General features: G+C 46.9%; 1 protein-coding gene across 6 annotated transcripts in view; it reads right to left on the bottom strand.

The window, feature by feature from the left end:
• The window catches only part of LRRFIP1 (LRR binding FLII interacting protein 1), a 159,734-nt gene that overhangs the window by 19,436 nt on the left and 118,493 nt on the right, over positions 1 to 21,805 (bottom strand). For 3 of the 6 annotated variants that reach the window (XM_012434125.3, XM_021676924.2, XM_012434124.3), the window contains 5 exons: positions 13,434 to 13,469; positions 12,511 to 12,636; positions 8,748 to 8,918; positions 5,754 to 5,846; positions 1,804 to 1,945 (listed from right to left, as the gene is read on the bottom strand). In XM_012434125.3, coding sequence (XP_012289548.2) covers positions 1,804 to 1,945; positions 5,754 to 5,846; positions 8,748 to 8,918; positions 12,511 to 12,636; positions 13,434 to 13,469 — 568 coding nt within the window. Of the gene's footprint in view, positions 1 to 1,803; positions 1,946 to 3,149; positions 3,243 to 4,399; positions 4,493 to 5,753; positions 5,847 to 8,747; positions 8,919 to 10,934; positions 11,007 to 12,510; positions 12,637 to 13,433; positions 13,470 to 21,335; positions 21,414 to 21,805 lie in introns of all 6 variants that reach the window. The other 3 variants (XM_064383393.1, XM_064383392.1, XM_012434122.3) reach the window with 2 other exon arrangements.

The raw sequence follows: 21,805 nt of genomic DNA, 5'->3' as shown, positions 1-21,805 counted from the left end.
ACTCTAAAACTTCTTCGCATATGTTTGGATATGTTTTATAATGTACATTTTATATTAATGAAGTAGTATACATATATAGATTTAAAATAAACATATATATTGGGAAGTTCCTACAATTCTTTACTGATGGAATATGTGATCAAAAGTCATTTCAAGACCACTTTCAAAACTGACATTTCCGGTTCCTTAAACATTTCTCAATGGTTATCAAGGATTTATAAAATGTATATTTGAGTAAGAGCAACATAATCAAATTCCTAGCTGTTTGGGTAGCTGATAGAAAGATATGATGGAAATTAATTTATGTATCTTTTTTCAACAATGGTATATAGATATTATATACATATCTAGAGATGGAATCTTGCTATGTTTCCAGGCTGGTCTGGATTCCTGGCCTCAAGTGATCCTCCAGCCTTGGCCACCTGAAGTGTTGGGATTAGAAATGTGAGCCATTGTCCTTGGCCACAACTTTTTTTTACACAATTTAAAAGAGCCTTGTTTCTTATTATTTATTTATTTATTTTTGAGATGGAGTCTCCCTCTGTTGCCAGGCTGGAGTGCAGTGGCATGATCTCGGCTCACTGCAACCTCTGCCTCCCGGGTTCAAGCAATTCTCCTGCCTCAGCCTCTCAAGTAGCTGGTATTACAGGCAAGCGCCACCATGTCCAGCTAATTTTTGTAGTTTTAGTAGAGACAGGGTTTCACCATGTTGGCCAGGATGGTCTCGATTTCCTGACCTGGTGATCTGCCCGCCTTGGGCTCCCAAAGTGCTGGGATTACAGGCGTGAGCCACCGCAGCTGGCCAAGAGCTGTGTTTCTCTAATAGTCATAGAGATAATGAACGCGTACCTCCCCGGAGCGCAAGTGCTGAGAAGATGGCGCCTGGAGGTGTCTACATTTCCATAAATATAAAGAAATAAGACGAAAGCTTCTAAATTAAAATGAAAGGTCATGGACCCCAACCTTATTCCAGCCTCCTTGTAAAAAACTGGAACATAGAGGGTGACCAGTGACAGATGAGGCCTCCCTTGCATGCCGCAACTTCAGGCAGCACGCCAGAATCTGAAGGTTTTTCCCAAAGCCAACGATTATGACAAATACCATCAGGTCACTGAAAATGGTAAATACTCCTCCGATCTACTGGATTCCCCAATTTTAGATTCTTTCAGACGCAAACACGTGGCATACAAAGGAGGATCCCCTCTGGCAAAGGTGGGCATATTCAGACTCTCAGCACTGCCACATCCCCTACCACAGCGCCTGCCCACCTCGAGTGGTGGCTTGAAAATGGCAACGCAGACGGACCTGCTGTCCACAGGCACCCTCAGAACGCTGAACGCTGCCCAGAACGTCGATGCTGGCTTGCAAACATGGCCAACTAACTGACTTGACGGGCTCAACTATTCTGATCTTTTGATAATTCTGTCATAGAATCGATTTAAAAAGCCACACTTTATGCGTACAGATATGGATGTACCTGAGGAAAACCAAACAGTACTCTCCACATTGTTACCTAATTTTGAGACTATTTTCCTTGCATTCGCAGTCTTGCTTGGCAGCTTTGAGCAGCAAAAGGAAGGTAGACCTGAGCCATTGACGGTGAGCACTACACAGAGATGCATGCCAGACAACGCGTGGGTGACCACACCGGGTGGCAAGGACATTACCATGAAGTGATGAAACGAATGGCATGCCGGTGACTGTTAATCCATCAGTGACAATGGCTCCAACCCCAGCAGCGCATGGAGGGTGAGCCAATGCTGATTGGAAAGGTCGGGGAGCCGAAGGAAAGCAGTTACTTACCTAGAGTCCCATCCCCTGTCGACTTGAGGGCATTTAACTCTTCTTTTGTCATCCTGGTGGGACCTTGGTATCCAACATTATTTAGAGTGTTGGAAGTCTCTCCGTTGGTAGCTATTTCTGAATTTAGGATTATTCCATGTTTCTGGGAACAAAAATAGGCTCATCGTAATATCTGCTCAGTGATATTAGGTTAAACTCTGTTTTAACACAACTAATAAAAAAGAAAATCATTTTTTCTGAAGTGCAGGGTAACTCCACAGAGACAGAGAAACGTGAGGGTACAGTGCTCGTAAACACTTGGTCAACACACACAAATCTGGGATATCGTCCTCCAAACATGCTCCAATCCGTGCCTTAATTTGCTGGTGACAAGATACTTCCACCAGGCATCCTTTTTAACTAGAAGGAGTAGCCTGTGGGCTGCCAGCAGGTGGAGTGGCAAGTCACTGTCAAGCAACCTTTCATTGTAAAACCCTGGCTGCATTCTTTAAAAAGAGGAGCCAGATAAAGAAAGAAAGATACATGTGTTCTGAAAGGGACAGATGAAACTTATGTTAAAGAAGGAATTAAGATGTGGCTAGAAAGTCCAGTACATTCAAAAGAAACAGAATTCACTGAAAACAGCTGACTTCACCACTCCAGACATCACTCACCAGCCCCCTCCTGCCACCCACGGCTCTCTCCCTTGTGTGTGAGGAACTCCCCTGTACTCATCACCTCTTTGAGGAGCAGAAGCACACATCTTAGCTCTAAGCCTGTAGCTGCTGGCTCACTGCTCTGGCGTTGACCCTGGAGGCCAAGCAGCAGATGGTGGCACTTTAGGAACCCGGCCACCCAGAATGCTGCCATTGGCGTTTCACCTGCGTCGAGCAGCAGCTGAAGACGCCTTGGAGTGGCCCACAAAGGACAGGGAACCTTCTTCCACTGTAATCTAGTAGGTCTCAAAGTCTCATTAGCGGGATCCTTGCCCACACCACTTACCCAAGTCACTGTTCATCTAGAGTAGTCCTTAAACTGGGGGCTTTAATATAAAGACACAAATACATTCTCTAAGTCTGAGTAATATTCTGGAGAATTTACTAATGAGTATGAAAAAATTTAGATAATACATCAAAAAATTCTTGTGTTCAAGATCAGCTATGTTTATTAACGTCAGAAGGTCTTGAGCACAACCCACTGAATCTACATTTATTTACATCTCGTCAGTGTCAGTTAACCTAGGATATGGATCACTAACAGAACTGAAACCAATGACATGAAGTTAATTATGTACACACATATTCACAGAATCCCGGAATTTGCTGTTGTCACCTGAGTTTTTCCAGAACTGTACTTTGGCTTCATACCTTTAATTCTTCTTTGAGCATGACTACTTCTTCTCTAAGATCATCTCGTTCACTCCTTACGGAATCAAAGAACTCTTTCTGCCTCTCTAATGCCTGAGTGTGCGGCAGAGCCAAGAGAAAGAAGACATGCACAGATGAGCAGGTTACTCAGAAGCAGGGACCAGACGGAGGCTTCTGCCGTCTAAAACACTAGTCGACTCTAGACATTAAAGAGACTCTGCCTAAAGATACTAACAAAATCCAAGTATTAAGCTTTTCATTTAGTACATAGAGTCCAAGAAGTGTTGCTGTTCATACTCGCTGGAAGACATGCACATTTTGAAGCACACACGCAGCACAGGCCCCGGAGGTTGCTATATTTGCATCACTTTCTAGCTTTGTGTGCATGTTCACAGCTGTGTTAGCAGTAGAGTTAAGCAAAGTCTCCATTGGAATGAAGAATCAATAAAGAAAAAGAAGGACTGCTAAGCTCCCCCCAGGAAAGCTGTTGTAGCCATTTAGACTATTTTTATACATTGATTTTTGGTATCCATCGTCTCAGATAAACAAAGTGGTCCTAAAGTGTGTGTGTGCACGCGCACAAACACACACACACAATCCTAAATGCTGATGAGCGTGACAGTGGAAACACAGTGTGGCTTGTTGCGTCAATGTGCGGATATCTTGAGGTCATTATCAGAGCTACGTGTATGAGTCGCTATTCTGGGGAAACCATTTGTCATTACGAATCACAACAGTTACTTTGTGGGGTTCTATTCCCCCATTCTTCAATTCTAAGTGCAGAACTGCCTCTTCTCTTCTCATGGAGGGAGAAGAGTTTGGGGAGGCTTCCCCCGGGGAAGATTTCAAGGTGGGAATACTCTGCCTGGTGCTGCTTAGATTTTTTTTTTCTCAAAGCACCACCAGGCAGAGAATCCCAAGAAGCCTGGCCCTGCACACATCAGACCTCCCAGAGTGCGCTCCTCACTCCAGGTGTTTCAACAACCACCCACGGGCAGGCAGAGAGTATGACTATGCATTCACCAGACCCTCCATGGAGAGTCCCTGTCACATTCCACATTCTTATCCATTTGGACAAGTTAGTGTCTTCACTACTTAATAAAATTAAATCAATTAATACAACTTTGTGTCACATGGGAGTTGCATGCATACTCAGACAAGCGGTTTTGCAAACCAAAGACTCTCGAAAAACTCTATTTGCTAAGTAGCCTGCCCGTTTGGGTAGATTTTCAAAGACTTGAGACTCCTACCCCTATCTTTTTGTCTTTCCACTCTATTGTTTCCTGAAGATCAGAAATCTCCCTGATAGAACTCGCCTGTTTCTGCTGTAGCTGTCGGATTTCCTGAGGAAAGGAACAGATAGAAAGCAGATAAAGGGTTAAGGAGGAAGAAAAACCCCAGCCCGAGATAACCTGAGAGCTGGGACAGTGAGTGAAGCCACCAGCACACTTTTACCTCATCACCCCTGAATTCACTGCCAGCATTCCAGGATTTTTTCCCTTGTCCTACTCCTGGCTGCAAGAAGTGCAGGAAGAAAACCTGCTTTGGGTGAAGTTCTCACTTCAGGGCAGCAGTTAAAGTGCGGATTAAATCAAAAAATTAAAAACCAACCCTGTATTAGTTTCCTATTGCCACTGTAATGAATCATCACAAATTCAGCAGCTTAAAACACAAATTTATTTTCTTGCAATTCTAGAGGTCAGAAGTCCAAAATGAGCCTTATGGGCTAAAACCGAGCCTTTCTGGAGGCTCCTGGGAGAATCTGTTTCCCTGCCTTTTCCAGCTTCTAAGACTGAGCTACATTCCTTGGCTCATGGCCCCTTCCTTGCATCACTCCAACCTCAGCTTCCTGTGTCACACCTTCTATTTTTGCCTTTGACTTTCCTTCCACTTAGAAGGACCCTTGTTCCACCAAAATAATCCAGGATAATTCCTTCTCTCAAGGCCTTTAATTTAATCACAACTGCAGGGGCCCTTTGACCATGTAAGGTTTCACATTGACAATTTCCGGGGATTCTGATGTGGACAACTTTGAGGGGCCATTATTCTGTCTACCACACCTCCCAAAACAAATACAAGATCACCAAAGAACGGGGATCTTCACCAATGAGAGGGACTGTTTCCTTAATCTAGGGATGGAGAGTTAGCCTAAACTCAGTTTTAAGAAAACTGAAAACGTTAGTAATTGCCATGGAATGAATTGTGTCCATCTAAATTCATCTGTTGATGCCCTAATGCCCAATGTGACTGTATTTGGGGATAGGGCTTTTACGAAGTAATTAAGGTAAAATGAGGTCATAAGAGTGAGGTCCTGATCAAATAGGATTAGTGTCCTTATAAGAAGAGACACCGGAGAGATTGCTTTTTCTCCACCATTTGAGGAGGAATACAGCAAGAAGGTGGCTGTCTGCAAGCCAGGAAGAGAGGCCTCACCAGAACCCAACCTTGATCTTGGACTGCCAGCCCCTAGAATTGTGAGAAAATTAACTTCTGTTGTTTAAGCCACACAGTGTATGGTATTTTATTATTGCAGCCTAAGGTAAGATGGTCATAGCCTGACAAAATGCTCCAAAAGAAAAGGAAAAGCAGGAGAACGTTGCCTACCTCGAGCATTTCCTCTCTTTGCTTCAGGGCCTCCTTGACTTCGGCAAACTGGAATTGCAGTATACTATGGGCGTGTTTTTCCCTTTCAAATTCCTGTAAAGGAGAAACACAGCACTAAAGCAGTGCAATCTCATGCTCCTGGCATGCCAGTTCAGGGTCTCATGATTGACAGTTCCTGCGGAACAAATCACCTGCTACTACGTCATCGCAATCTTCAAGGTCTTTGATTTTATTTTATATTTATATATTTTTTGAGACAGAGTCTCACTCTGTCACCCAGGCTGGAATGCAGTGGCACGATTTCAGCTCACTGCAGCCTCTGCCTCCTGGGTTCAAGTGATTTTTCTGCCTCAGCCTCCCGAGTAGCTGGGATTATAAGTTCCTGCCACCACGCCCAGCTAATTTTTGTTTTTTTGGTAGAGATGGGGTTTCACCATGTTGGCCAAACTGGTCTTGAACTCCTGACCTCAAGTGATCCACCTGCCCCAGCCTATCAAAGTGCTGGGATTACAGGCGTGAGCTACCGCGCCTGGCCTTCAAGGCCTTTTAAACAACCAAACAGATTCCTCTGGACTTTGTAGATGATGCCTGATGACTTACTGTAAAGTTAACCTGAGGAGTTGATGCAATCAACAAGGATTTCCTGATTTCTTATCTACAGTGGAGCAAGAGCTGAGGAAGGGCCCCCACAGGGAGCCTGGCGCCTTCCACAGCACTGTGCTAAGAAGATGGGTGAGGGTGTCCTGCAAGGCACCTGCTGAAATATGACAAGGAAGACTCTTTGGGATGAAAAAGAGATAAACATGGCCTCCTTAAGCATCTCTCATGAACAGCTGGTAGCCAGCTCTGTGCTTCGGGGCTGCCCCTTACAGGACAAAATCAAGAGAGTTTGGGGGAGCAAGTGAAGAGCCTGCAAAGCCGAGCTGCTCCTCAGGCCTGGCCTTCCCTCCCAAGGCTCAGCCCAGGAAGCTGGCAGCTCCGCTCTGCTGTTTCCCTGCCCAGTCAGAGCAGCGCAATCCCTGGTGATGGCCAGGGGCCCAACTCACTTTGCTGACAGCTTACAGGCCTGCAGGGCACCCCTTCCCTAGACCCGTCAGGCGAGTGATCTGAGATGGGATCTGGCCTGGGCTCCTGCTCACCCTAGTACCTCTGTTCACTTACTTCCCTTAGCTTGAGGGTGGCTGATCCCCTCCTGGCTATGACAAGGGCCTTCCCGTGGGGCTTTGCATGGCTCCTGAATCCATGTTGGGACAGCATTCTAGTACCATCCAGCTTCTCTGGAGTGAGACTTGGGAGTTCTCAGTCCACTGAATGATGCCTAATGACAGCGTTTCAGGAGGAGTGCAGATGCATTACAGGCCCCCACCAAGCAGGGGCTGGGATGTGCTCTCCACGCCTCCGTTCCCCCATGACATTGGTCTTGTGAAAAGCCTCTCCTCTCTTTCAGAGTTCAGCTACCAGGAACCTTGGGAGTAAAATCTTCTTTAGCTTCTAACTCAATTCTACAGCAGTCAAAGATGCAGGCCTGCAGGTTGCCAAGGGTACCTTGGTTTTAACTCTTTGGATTTAGAGGATATAAGTCAGTTAAAAACAACAACAGGCCAGGCGCGGTGGCTCACGCCTGTAATCCCGGCACGTTGGGAGGCTGAGGTGGGTGGATCACGAGGTCAGGAGATCAAGACCATCCTGGCTAACATGATGAAACCCCATCTCTAGTAAAAATACACACACACACACACACACACACACACACACACACAAAATTGTCCGAGTGTAGTGGCACGTGCCTGTAGTCCCAGCTGCTTGGGAGGTGAGGCGGGAGAATCAACTTGAGCCTGGGAGGTGGAGGTTGCAGTGAGCCGAGACCATGCCACTGCACTCCAGCCTGGGGGACAGAGTGAGGCTCCATCTCAAACAAACAAACAACAAAACAACAACAACACTCACACATTTTCTGTTTCTCTTAGAATCTCTGAAAAATTGGACAATTCCTAAAAATATAAAAAGAGTATCCTTTGCTTTCTATCTCATGAAGAACATCTAAGCCCGGCCTTCATGGAATCAGTCTGCTGTCTTTACTTATCTTAATATATGACTCATGCTTGAGATTGACACTAGAAATTGTATCTGATATCAGCTATCAACAAGCTAGTTCCAGTGGTTCTTAATGAAAGCGCAAGTAAGACTCTGTCTCTGGGTTTAATGATGTATTTAATTCTTAAATGGAGTAACTGTCTCTTCCCAATTAGCAGAAAATAATATAATTTTCTTAAAATCTTTGATACTCATAACTATTTCGTGTTAAGAGAGAACAAAATAAAAGTCATAAAATATATATTAGAGAACAAAATAACAGTCAGAAAATATATATTAACAGGAAAATCTGGAAGCATCTGATCACACCTTATCTTTCATAGGCATGTTTTTTCATGGTTATGAGTTTAGCTTACACGTTCTCCTAGAAAAACTGTCTCTAGTTTACGTGCTGAAATTATACGTATCGATATTTCAAGTCGCATGGCAGAGTGTGGTACTTTTATTCTCAGATGTCTGGATTTCCTGGATAAGTGGAGAACCATTGTTTAAAATATAAAAAAAATGTAAATTATATGTTATATATACAGACACACATACACACACACACACACACACACACCCTACCATTCCCTTTTTTTTTTGAGACAGGCTCTTCACTGTTGCCCAAGCTGGAGTGCAGTGGCGTCAACACAGCTCACTGCAGCCTCAACGTTCCAGGCTCAAGTGATCCTCCCACCTCAGCCTTCCAAGTAGCTGGGACTACAGGCATGTACTACCATGCCTGACTAATGGCTTTTAAAATTTTTATAGAAATGACGCCTCGCCATGTTGCCCAGGCTGGTCTTGAACGCCTGGGCTCAAGTGATCCTCCCACCTTGGCTTCCCCAAGTGCTGGGATCACAGGCAGCGGCCCCTGCGCCCGCCCGTTCTACGACTCTGCGTCACACTGATGCTTACCTTGTTCTTCTCTTCGTACTGCCGCCGAGATTCAGCCAGCTGTTCTTCAAGCTCCAGCAGCATGTCTTTTAGGGTATCGACCTGGTACATGAAGTTTGTCTTTTCATTGTCTAGCTGAGCATTGGAAACCATAGCCTTCTTATATTTCTCTTCAACTTCTGCTAGAGAGTCCTGTGGAAAGCCAGTCATATTTTTGAAGTTGCAATAAAAAAAATCAAAACAATGAATCATTCAGTATTCTGTTAAAAAAAATGTCAGTCCTAAATTTACACTGTATTTCTTAGAGCAAATGGATCAGAAGAAACACATGGCAACCTGAAATGCATGGAAATCCTCCCTTTTCAGTTTGACCAAATTCTCATTGCTCAGAAAATTCACTATTAAAAGCAGTGTGCACACTCATCAGAACACAGGAGACACCAGTATGGAAAGGGAGGTGGCCACAGAGGCAGTGGGGTCTCTGGCCCCACTCAGCAGCTGGGGAATCCTCCCAGTGGTGTCTTAGGGCTGGGGGTCAGGCTGTTCAACAGGTTTCTGAAGGATCACTCGAGGGGTGTGACCGGCCCCTGGGAAAGAGCCAGCATGCGATAGCTGAGATAATTACACAGGGCCACAAGCCACAGTGACCGCCAACCAGTCCTGCTCCAGCTTATGAACCAGGAAAGGAGCAGTAGTGATTTCCGATTTTCAACCTATAGGAAAATGGCATGCAGGTCTCACTGGGTAGGTCCTGGAAAGACGAAGCTTATTGCCTTTGAAGGATAGTCCAGAGAAAGAGGCCTGTAAAATATGCATGGCGATGCCCTCACACGTCTCACACCCTCGCAGGTCCTCAAACAGAAGGAGGGGAAGGCGATTCCAGAACAGAAAGCGCAGAACCGTCAGGGCGCACACATGCGGAGCTGAAGGCAGAGGCAGGAGCTGCCTGTGCAGGTGCAGCAGCGGCTATGAGGGGCCGCGGGGACCAGTGCTGGTCTAGCTCTGCACCTCCACACCAGCGGCGGTATCCGGTGAGGTCAGCAGGTCTCTGGTTGGTTCAGTGGCTCCCCTCATCTTTCTTTTTTTTGAGACAGAGTCTAGCAAGGCTGGAGTGCAGTGGCATGATCTTGGCTCACTGCAGCCTCTATCTGCCAGGTTCAAATGATTCTCCTGCCTCAGCCTCCTGAGTAGCTAGGATTACAGGCATCTACCACCACACTCGGCTAATTTTTGTATTTTTAGTAGAGACAAGGTTGTGCCATGTTGGCCAGGCTGGTCTCAAATTCCTGACCTCGGTGATCCACCCGCCTTGGCCTCCCAAAGTGCTGGAATTACAGGCGTGAACCACTGCGCCTGGCCAAGTGGCTCCCTTTTTTATGTGAACTGAAAGTCGGAGTCTTCTTTTTTCCCCTTTCAGGAAAGGTGGAAGATATGAAGATAATGAATTAGTCATGATAGATGTCACCTCTTGTGTCTGGTGCCCTTTGATATTAAATTCAGAGCATCTCTCAGGTACTTTCTAGGGGGCTGAAAAGGAAATAACACATTTGGCAGCTACTTCCAGGTCCACGATCTGTTGCTGCCCATGAAGACGGTCAGCGACTGCTCACCTTACTGCCAAGGAACAGGGCAACCACATCTTCTCGCTGCTGCAACAGAGTCACTCCACGCTCTAAAGGCAGCGTGCACATGCTCCAGAAAGCCAGTGCGATACAGTCAGGCTTTGCTTCAATTAGTAACATTTTATAGGAGGCAAATAATTGGGATGTTTCAAAAGCATGGCGTGTTAGGATGGCCTTATTAGTAGACATCAGATATTCTGAGACGCAACTCAATGGAAGCATTTTTGTATACAACTACCACAAAGTGAAGAAAACCAAAAGCGTTCTTCAAACGTCTGGTGCACACTGACGGGAAATGAGAGACTGGTGTTAAGTCTGGGGGAAGGATGACGATACAAGACATGTGTCAGGGAGCATGTCAGCAACCTTCTCTACTGGGGAGTTACATTTTCAAGTCTTGGTTCAAACACTGCATTTGGGAAAATGGGGAGTGCACGCCCATGCCAGCATTCCTGCCATTTTGAGTTCTTTCACAACACAGAGACTCTCTACAGCAAGCATGCACTTCGAATTTCTTCTTTAGGATTTTTTTTTTTAAGGTTAAGTTGGGTTAATATCACGAGGCCATATTTCTGTGAATCGGTACCTTCATTTCTTTCAATCCCTGCATGTATTTGCCTTCTACATCCTGAATCTGGTCCTTTAACTCATTGAGTTCCTGGGGGAAATGGCAAAAAAGGCAGATGATGTCAAGGGAAAAGAGGTGATTCCCTAAATCTTTCACACTTCAGGGTGGTTTCTATTTGGATAGTCTGAGCACCAGTTTTCTTTTATTAAGTATTAAAGGAAATAAAATAAACTTCAATAGTTAAAGATTAAATTCTGGCGTATCCCATATGACATTTCACATGATTTCATACAATTTTGGTGTATCTCATATAACCTTACATAGTTTTAAAAAACAGGCAAAAGAGCTTCTGAAAATGGTACAGATTATTTCAACTCCTATTTAGTAATTCATTCAAGCACTTTGAGTTCCTCCTCTGTGCAAGGCATGGTAAGATGCTAGAGGCAGGAATCAGCAGCGCTTTGTCCCTGCATCTATGGAGCTCCGAGTCTCTACTTTGCCAAATTCCTGGTGCTTGGGACAGCATCTGGCATGAGCCAGCCTCTCAGTAAGTACTTGCTGAACAAATGAATGGTGTGCGCGACCTAAGGGCAGAGACACGTGAGGACCGCCTCCAACTCTGCTGCAGAAAGGGAGGCGGCAAGGAGCTGCAGGCGGCCCTGGGGTGGCACGTGGGAAACAGCTCCTCTGGTTTTGAAAACATATAAAGCAAAGGCGTTGGAAGCATCTTCAACGTGACCCTGGCCAACCTCTGGCGGATGCTTAAATCGCTCTCCGTCTTCCCTGGCAAACGGCCATCCAGCTGCTCAGACATCCCCATTGGGAACTGTTTCCCTTTTAAACCTAGTTTAAAGTACTAGAAAATTCAGAAACTGAGTCAATTCTGGCTGCTTTCAGCTCCTTCTGTCTTGGTTCTGCTCCCAGGAGGACACAAGGTCTAGTCACTTCAGCTTCCCTTCCAGTTTTCAGGTTTTCAGGCACACTGTCCCTGGTTACTTTAACAAATAGCACTGTTTCTCTCTCACACACACGAAATGCTACCAAATGCCTGGCACTGCCCTGGGTGTCGAGGATAGAGCAGAGAATAATACCTACATTAGGGTGGGAGGAAAAAAATCATTAAAATACATAGATGAGGTCTACTAAAGGCATATTACAAAGAGAAAGGAAAGGGCATGTTCTAGACTGAAGGGGAAGATACTTAGCCAGGAAGGTTGTGTGAAAGTGGGGAGAGCCATCTGGTGTCCAAACACGTAGACCGAATGTCTACACAGACCAACCACACAGAGACGACCAGGCTCATCAACACAATGTGGTGAGACTCTCACTGAGGTACGCCCCAGGTGCTGAGGGGCGAGGGGGGCCGGCACACCGTCCACCCTGCTGGGGGGTCGGGGGGGATCAGCTTCCCGCAGGAGACACTATCTGAGCTGGGTCTTAATGTTAGGAGAACACCATATTTTAGGGGAGGTGAGGCAGACAGGACCAAGAAGAAAGATCCAGAATGTTATGAATTAAGTCACTGTTTTAAAATCTAAAGTCTGATTTTTACAAAAGGTTCTCCCAAGTCATGAGTAAGAAGAGAGTGTCTCACCTTGATTTCCCTGATGGATGCCTCGGTGTCGATGGAGATGGAGGTGTCTCCGCTGCCTCTCCGAGAGGAAGTCCCACCCAGAGAGGCCAGCGTGGCTGCAGACAGGCCCGGCATGTTACGAGACCCCTGGAACGTTGAGAGGATCAGATGCTGGTATGGTTGTCTCTGTGTCCACACCTAAATCTCATGTGGAATTGTAATCCCCATAATCCCTACATGTCGGGGAGGGACCTGGTGGGAGGTGACTGGCTCATGATGGTGGTTTCCCCCATGCTGTTCCTGTGATAGTGAGTGAGTTCTCAGGAGATCTGATGGTTTTATAAGTGTTTGACAGTTCCTCCCTCACACATTCTCTCTCCTGTCGCCTTGTGAAGAAGGTGCCTGCTTCCCTTTTCACTGTGATTGTGACTTTGCTGAGGTCTCCCCAGTCACGGGGAACTGTGAGTCAATGAAAGCTCTTTTCTTTGTAAATTACCCAGTCTCAGGGAAATTCTTTATGGCAGTGTGAGAACGGACTAACACAGATACAATTTTAGACAAAACCAAAGCTGCATATAAACCTAATATCACAGGATTGTTACTACAATTCCACCTCCAAATTGGAAACTCCGCATGGACCTATGGAAGCTATAAGGAGAGGATCATTTCCAGGCACCTCCCGTGCTCTGTGATTGGCTGGATTAACCCTGAGCTCCACGGTGGGGCCCATCACAAATGCCCCCCTGCTCTGCAGGGTCAAACACACACTGGACAGGACTCCCCGGGGCCTCCCTACAGGGAAGTGATGCCAGGTCGGGTGGGGCACCTTCTAGTCCTGTTCCCTCATTAAGGAACATCTTTATGAAAAAGACCAAGCAACATATTTTCTTATCAATTTCATCCATAACTTTTGGGACCCTCTAGGTTTATGAACAATTCCTTACCTTCTCAGTAAAATCTTTTTCTGGTCTCTCTTCTACCTGTAGAGGAAAATGGACAAAATAAAGCGTTAAATGGATAACATGAAGATAAGGGCTAAGAATGATGATAAAACCAAACAGAACCAAACAAAACATGCTCTTCCTTTGTAATTTAGAAGCTGAAAAGTGGGACCTTCCAAATTTGGCTTTTCACACCCCTCCTATTTGGATGTCCCTGGGGCCACCTCTTCTCCGTCCTCAGGTAGGAGTCTCAGTGGGACCCACAGCAGCCTGTAGAACTACAAATGGGGTGCACATGAGGAACAGACCCTGGAGAGAGCCCTGAACCATGAGGGTGTCTCAGGACAAGCGGCCGAGGCCGGAGGTGCTGTTAATTCTTTCTTGGCTCAGCATGCAACAAAAGACAGGTTTCTTGTTTTCTCTTTCCTGTTTTTTTTTTTTTTTCCTGCGGGGAGAGGGGGCTTGTTTAAACAAAGATTAACTACCTGGAATGCTCCTTTTTTTTTTTTTTTTTTTAGCACACTGAAGGTTCTTATCATAAGCCCACTGGGAAGGTTACCAAAGCTGAGTTTGTCTCCAAACTCTCTGGGAAAAGCTGTCAACTAATCATGTTTTCCCTATCATGTCTTCAACCCAGCTTCCCATAGCTCAGAACTTCTTTACTTTGATCACCAGAAAATCAGCCAAAGACATGCATGGCAACTGCAGACCATGTCTTTGATTCAGCAGATCTGAGAGGTGACCTGGGACTCTGCAGTCACCCTCGTGAACTCACACAGAGAAAATTCAGAATGAAGCTTGAGAAATCCTGATGGAGCCCTGCTGAGGCCACGGCTCACCAACACTTGAACTGCACAGATGCTGGTGCCGGGGACCAGCAGCTTAGCACAGGGATGAGGTGCTATGGTCAGGGTGCCAGAGAGATGGTGATCTCCAAATGACCACTTCCCACCTTATGGCCCGAGTCCATACTGGGCCAGATGCCCCTGCCCTCACCATCCAGCCCGACCAGGAAGGTTCACCAACCGCCACCTTCCCTCCTGCAAATTCCTTGCACCTTCAACTCCTCCTCCAAGGACACCTGGAGCAACCACTGAAACAACGTAACCAGGAGTTACAGGAGTTACAGCTGGGCAGCCAATTAAGGGGACCAAATGGAGTCCTGCAAAATACTCGGTTAATCCAAACGAAAGCAAAATCCAAGACCAGCTCTTAGCACAGGGTGGCCACGTTTAAGGGTCTGCTACTCAACAGATCCAAGCTAACCCCTGTGGCCCGGCTCCCAAAGCCATCACATGGTCTCACCCACCCACCCCGCATCCGGGTCTTCAAAACAAACTTTCTACTCTCCTCTAACCAGTCTCCTGCATTTGCTGATGTGTAAAAATGCACATCTAGAGTTATTTTTTCAGATGTGCATACCACATCAGCCTATGTATTCAGAGGCACCAAGGCAGACTCCGATCAGATGGGTACGAAGACAGACTCCGATCAGATGGGTACGAAGACAGACTCCGATCAGATGGGTACGAAGACAGACTCCGATCAGATGGGTACGAAGACAGACTCCGATCAGATGGGTACGAAGGTAGACTCCGATCAGATGGGTACGAAGACAGACTCCGATCAGATGGGTACGAAGGTAGACTCCGATCAGATGGGTACGAAGACAGACTCCGATCAGATGGGTACGAAGACAGACTCCGATCAGATGGGTACGAAGGTAGACTCCGATCAGATGGGTACGAAGACAGACTCCGATCAGATGGGTACGAAGACAGACTCCGATCAGATGGGTACGAAGACAGACTCCGATCAGATGGGTACGAAGACAGACTCCGATCAGATGGGTACGAAGACAGACTCCGATCAGATGGGTACGAAGACAGACTCCGATCAGATGGGTACGAAGACAGACTCCGATCAGATGGGTACCATCCCATCTAGCAGAGCCGTAGAAGCCCTGCAGCCATGTCCTGAGTTGTGGGGATGATTGAAGCAATTTAAATATGGTTCTTCTCTTCATATGGAAATAAAAATATTCCTTAAATATTTTTCAATCTAAATTTCAAGGCCCAGGTGTGGTGGCTCACGCCTGTAATCCCAGTACTTTAGCCCGAGGCAGGCAGATCACTTGAGGTCAGGAGTTCAAGACCAACCTGGCCAACATGGCAAAACCCTGTCTCTATTAAAATTATAAATATTAGCTGGGTGTGGTGACATGTGCCTGTAATAACAGCTACTCAGGAGGCTGAAGCAGATGACTGTCTTTGACCCAGGAGGCGGAGATTGCAGTGAGCTGAGATTGTGCCATTGCAGTCCAGCCTGGGTGACAGAGTATAACTCTGTCTCAATAAAATAAAATAAAATAAAATAAAATAAAATTTCAAATAACAAGGAAATGTGAACTATCTAGCACTTAGTTTGCTGGAGAATCAATTCATTAAATCTCCTGGGCCCAAAGCCTTTATTCCTTAGAATAAGTTAGTTTGCAGAACAAATAATAAGATGAAAATAAAGAGGATAGTTTAACTCTTGATGGGATATGAAAATCCAGTTTAGGCTGGGCGTGGTGGCTTATGCCTGTAATCCCAGCACTTTGGGAGGCTGAGGTGGGCAGATCACGAGGTCAGGGGTTCAAGACCAGAATGGCCAATATGGTGAAATCTCGTCTCTACTAAAAAATAGAAAAATTAGCTGGGCATGGTGGCTTGTGCCTGTAATCCCAGTTACTTGGGAGGCTGAGGTAGGAGAATTGCTTGAACTAGGACCCAGGAGGTGGAGGTTCCAGTGAGCAAGTAACCACTGAAAAGCCAGTGACATTTTGGCTCCATGGTGTAAAATGTATGTTTTCTGGCCGCTGGTCAGCAATGGATCAATATTGTGTACAAATAAACGAAGCCCCAGGTATGCGTTCATCTATCTACAAAGAAAGCTGTGTCCATAAAAGGGCCCACCAAGTCTTTTTTTCTTTTTGATATTTCTTGCAAGACAGCTGAGAAAGAATACACACTGGGCCCATAAACCTTGATTTTGGGGGGCAGGGCTTTACTACATCTTTGTCCTGCATGGTTTTACTTGTAACCGTATACATCTATTGTTTTTATAATTTGGAAAAAACTCCCAAAAGCCATAGTTTGCTGTTTCTATCATTTTTTTTTAAAAAGTCCTTGCTCTGAAGAACATAACAGACTCAAAAGAAAATCAGGGCATATTTTAGAGACCATGTAGAAGAAAATGAAAAATTAAGCTCTTGATGAAAGCCGATTGCAAATGTACGTGCAACCTATCTCTATTTTACATAATCTATCTCTATTTTACATAATAAATTTCATTTTGTGTGTCATCAGAATGAAAAGGGATTTGCCAGCAAAATTTCCTGAAACACAGGAAGGCAGTGCAGGCCGGTGGAGAGCGACGCGGCTCCACTGGCGTCCACCAGATGGCGGTGTGTCGCCGCTGCAGGGGCCAGGCCCAGACAGACGCCGCGGGCAATGGAGCCCACCTTAACCAAGCCCCCTTTCCTAAGCCCTCGCAGAGTTGGGTAAGGAATCAGATGGTGTGTTTCATCTCAACATAAAGCACACACTTCCTCTCTAAAATGACGAAGAAATGGAACACATGCCAGGATTTTAAACACTGTCATGGCCACTGCATGGCCTGGTGTGGAGGCCTGGAGGAGGTGGGCATGGTGCAGAGCGGGATCAGAGGGCACAGTAGCCGCAGGCGGTGCAGGCTGCTCTGCCCGCCAACCCCAGCCCAGGACGGCCAAGCACCGAACGCTGCAGACAGCGGCCTCCGGCACGGGAAGGGCCATGCCACCGCATACAGAGCAGCCTGTCAGCGTCATGACTCTCCTATTCCAAGCAGTACTAAACATTGCAGGTCAGGGTGAAACTTCAACGAACAGGTTTATAAAGTATTTGTGTCGTATTTTATAGTCACAGCTGAGTATATACAAAGACGTCGTTGAAAATCTGGAAATAGTCACTTCTAAAACATGTCTGCGGAATTAGTTTATGTCAATTTTCCTTTCGAAAACAAATGCTTCAGGGAGCACATTAAATATTTGATTAATTCAACCTTCTAACATTGTGTCTAAAGGAGCTGACTACTTAGGTGCATGTACACACGATGCCTGGTGTTCCATGGTTCCTAGAGACAGAGTATGTGGACCTGTTCACGGACCCAGAGGGACCCTATTCAAGGGCCCAGGTACAAAAAGGAAGCTGTCCCCAGCGCCCAGCCAGGCAATACCAGACCCGGGTGGAAAACAGGATCACTGAACCCACATCCTTGCGAGGTCCCTCTCCAGACACAAACTAACAGCAAACACTGCTCAGAAAACACCCATTTTAAGGGTCATTTTCCTTCAGATTTCAATGATAGCAGAATCTACCATTAGAGTGACAGTTTTTGGTTTTAAATCCAATAATATTTACTTTAGCCTGAATGACTTATCTTTGAACTCTGGTGTTTATAATTCAAGACCTGTTTTTCCACCTGGTCCCTGCCCCTGCCTCTTTGTGTGACAAAAACCATGAGTCAAAACAGTGTTATTTTCTAGTTCAAATGGGCAGAGATCTGAGTTCATCGCTCCTGTTTTCTCTGAATACACAAGGTAAGATATGGACCCGGTTTTTCCTTGGGATATTCCTGTTGGATATTTCAGAAACGTGGTGGCTTTGCCAGGTTCCCAGTGGGATTCCAGGGCCTGGATGACCTGGACCTGTCAGCTTCACCAGGTAGAGTTGCTCTGCTTGGGTGTGGCCCAAGTCTGGGCCGTGAAACCTCCGGATTCCAGCTCTCGAGGCACCTTTGCCTCCCCGCACACCCACGCTGCTGGGCTTCACACCATGTGTGATCACCTGATGAGCATCTGTCTGCCCCTGTCTGTGCGTCCCATGAGGGCTGGGGCGGGTCTCTGTCGGCTCATACAAGGGCCCTGTTTCTGGAACATTCTAGGCACTCAGTAAACACTGAATGAATGAGTGAAACATAACTTCCTCAAGGAGAAGATCCCAGCCATGCTGGAGAGGAAGAAAACACAGCTCATCCATAGCATGGGAGAAGATGAGAATGAGGTGAACAGTATTCTGTGTCCCTCTGAGATGGGGCCGATATCCTCCCTGCTTTCCCAAGGACCCTGGGAGGACCAAGTGAGTAGAAAAAACTTTAGGTCTTGACCCTGGTGGTGGTCTCTGGACACAAGCATTTTATTTTCTTGAAGTGGGACAAGCGGTCACTTCCTTCATCCTGGTTACCACTGCCCTCCTGCCACCCCTCAGGGGACACCAGCCCTCCCTCCCCTCTGACAGGTGTGACAAGTTCACCTGTACACCTGCATCCCCAAACGCAGGGCGGGACTTCCTGTAGAGCCTGCAGGGCTGCCCCTGCCCGACTTCACATTTTCCTTGTCCTCTGTCCTCACTCAAACTGGCCCTGGATACGTGTTCCTGATGAAGTCCCGGGCCTGGGAGCATTTTCCATGAGCTGCTCGCTAGAACAACTGTAACCCATCCCTGGCTAACCCCAGCCTCGGAGAAACAATGTAACTGGGCCTCTTCCTGTTTGGTTGTTTTCGCTTTTTGTTTTTTTTTTTGAGACAGTCTCACTGTGTTGTCCAGGCTGGAGTACAATGGCATGATCTTGGCTCGCTGCAAGCTCTGCCTCGCAGGTTCAAGAGAGTCTCCTGCCTCAGCCTCCTGAGTAACTGGGATTACAGGTGTGCACCACCATACCTGGCTGATTTTTATATTTTTAGTAGAGATGGGGTTTCGCTATGTTGGTCAGGCTAGTCTCAAACTCCTCATGATCCGCCCTCCTCGGACTCCCAAAGTGCCAGGGTTACAGGTGTGAGCTGCCGCGCCTGGCCTGTTTTTGCTATATAAGGGTGTCATGACCCCTCTTTCCAGGGGAAGCACAGAAAGCTTATGTGCCAGCTAGATGTCCCAAGCCAGGAATGAGAGCTGTGACATTTGAACCTGGGTTCTGAAACACCTTGCCTTAAAGCACTTCCTGCTCCATGTGACCCTGAGGAAGGCCAGACTGGAGGGTCATTTGCCTTTGCCCCCATGCTCACCCCAGGCCCCAGGAGGAAGGATCGGGGGGTCCCATCCAGGCCCTCGTGGCTTCTTCCCATCAACAAAGCCAAACACATCCACCAACACTTTCCGTTGTACCAGGAGGTCCGAAATACACAGCAATGGTGCAAGTGTCCCAAGAAGGAAAACAGAAATGGAGTCGATTCAGTGTAAGAGGACCATGAGTTTTGGAAAGTATGGAAACAAGCCAGCTTAGTTCTGTCTCCCAGGCTCCCTTCAGATACCAGGGATGCTGCCTGTGCTCGCCGTCCTTCTATCCTGGACGTGATCGATCAAGGAATACTGTAACCACGTCCCCTAGGGAACTGCCCTGCACTCTACAGAGACCTCTCTGCATTCTAAGAACCACATACAGGAGGTTTCATCAGCTGTGGGGTCCCCAGCCATGATGAGGCACCCAGGATGAGATGGAGGACAGCCCTGTTCCTCACTGTGGCATTCTGACCTTCATTCCCTAAGTGTGCCAACCGCCCCATGAGCAACTGACCTTTGTTAGCTGAGCAATTGATTCAGGGAAGGAAGAGCAGATACAAGGAGATCACCTGCCCCCCATCAGGCCCCAGGATGCCCAGGAAGGCGGAACCCACATCTTTCTGTTTATGATCATCTACTAAACCTGAGAGTAAATTGACGAAGAAATCTGTATTATTTCAATGTCTTCAATTTCATATGACAAAGAAATCTGTATCATTTCGATCTCTAAGGGGCTATGCGGAGCCCTGTGACTTTGTCATAGGCTTGAATAAAGACCGTATTTAACAAAATCCAGTTGCTGTGTCTCACTTGAATCACACAAGGCGGAGGGTACTAAGGGGGTCTGAGGTTCACTGAAAGTAAAGCTACAACATTCTCTGTCAATTGAGTCAGAGTCTTGTCACCCAGGCTGGAGTGTAGTTGTGCGATCTCAGCTCGCTGCCACCTCCGCCTCCCAGATTCAAGTGATTCTCCTGCCTCAGCCTCCTGAGTAGCTGGGATGACGGGTGTGAGTCACCATGCCCAGCCCAGGCTGGACATTTTGATATGAGTGGAGGCAGAGAAGCCTCGCCCATCTTTGCTTTTTCTCCCCAGATTTCCTGCTGGCTCCTGAGGGTGGGAACCCTGGTCTGGTCATGCAGCCTGGAGCCCCTTCCCCAGCCACATGCCCACCTCCCCTCCTCCATTTCCACACCCCCCAGGTCAAAACTGTCCTACAAAATCTTCCTTTAAAAGAGTGATAGTCACCTTAAAGCATCAGATCGGGTAAAACTGTGTCTAAAATTCCAACAACCCTGGGAAAAATACATATGAGCCTCACGAGCTGGGGGTGATCTCACAGGGCCCTTATTTTCCGAAACAAAACTTGGGCCATGCTGGGTGACAAACAGGATGCAGGGCTGTAAATCTGCACGTTTCGAGGGATCTGAGAACCAGCAGGGTAACGGATGATTGGGGCAGAACAGGGAGCGTCCCGGCAGCTACAGGGCATATTTTACCTTAAACACTGTCTGGGTCTGATCACAGATAACACTTCAGGCAAAACATGGACAGTCAATACTTCACGTCTTTAAATCACATAAACCCCGCACATCCGTGCACAGGGCTCTATTTTTTCTCCCACTGTATAAAGTTTCCCTTCTCTAAGATTCCCATCTCTAAGTGCTGCTAACAATTTCTTTTATGGCCTTGAAAAGTTGAGCAATGTACTCCTAATAATATCACCTCAGAGTAATATTCTAAATTTGGAGACATTGGAAGAGGATGGTGAAGGGAAGGGGGAGGGAGGGTGATGCTGAGCAGGAGCAAGGCCAAGAGGCCGACTTACCACAGGGCTGGCCCGCGCCGAGCTGGCCCTGGAGGAGGCGCGGGAGCTGGAGTTGAGGTGGCCGCTGTACTCCGAGGGCTGCCCACACGGCCGCCGCCAGGACACGCAGCCAGAAACAAAGGAACAGGGTCAGCAGAGGAGTAAGGAGAATAGAGCCCGACAGAAAGCATGCTGCAGTGAGCGGCGGGGGTTAGCCACGCACGGCAAGGCAAAGAGAGTTAGGGTTAGACAGCAAACACGTACTCAAATCAATGCCTGCTGAGAATAAAAAAATCAATCACATTATCAGAGGAACACAGAATTTCTCAGAGTCAGGAAGAAGAAAATCACACAAAGCACCCATTCAATCGGGTGTGCAGTCACACCTAGTGCAGACACAGAAAGCCACCTGGTGGATATGGATTTAAGCTGCCTTCCGGCACAGAAGCGGAAGACTCGGACGGGGCGCTCGGCGCTTCAGCGTGGGAACA

The sequence above is a fragment of the Aotus nancymaae genome, unplaced genomic scaffold (genome assembly GCF_030222135.1).
Source record: "Aotus nancymaae isolate 86718 unplaced genomic scaffold, 86718_ANA_hifiasm-v0.15.2.pri h1tg000031l, whole genome shotgun sequence".
In the NCBI taxonomy this organism is placed as follows: Eukaryota; Metazoa; Chordata; class Mammalia; order Primates; family Aotidae; genus Aotus; species Aotus nancymaae.
This window is presented reverse-complemented; position numbering and strand designations above follow the sequence as displayed.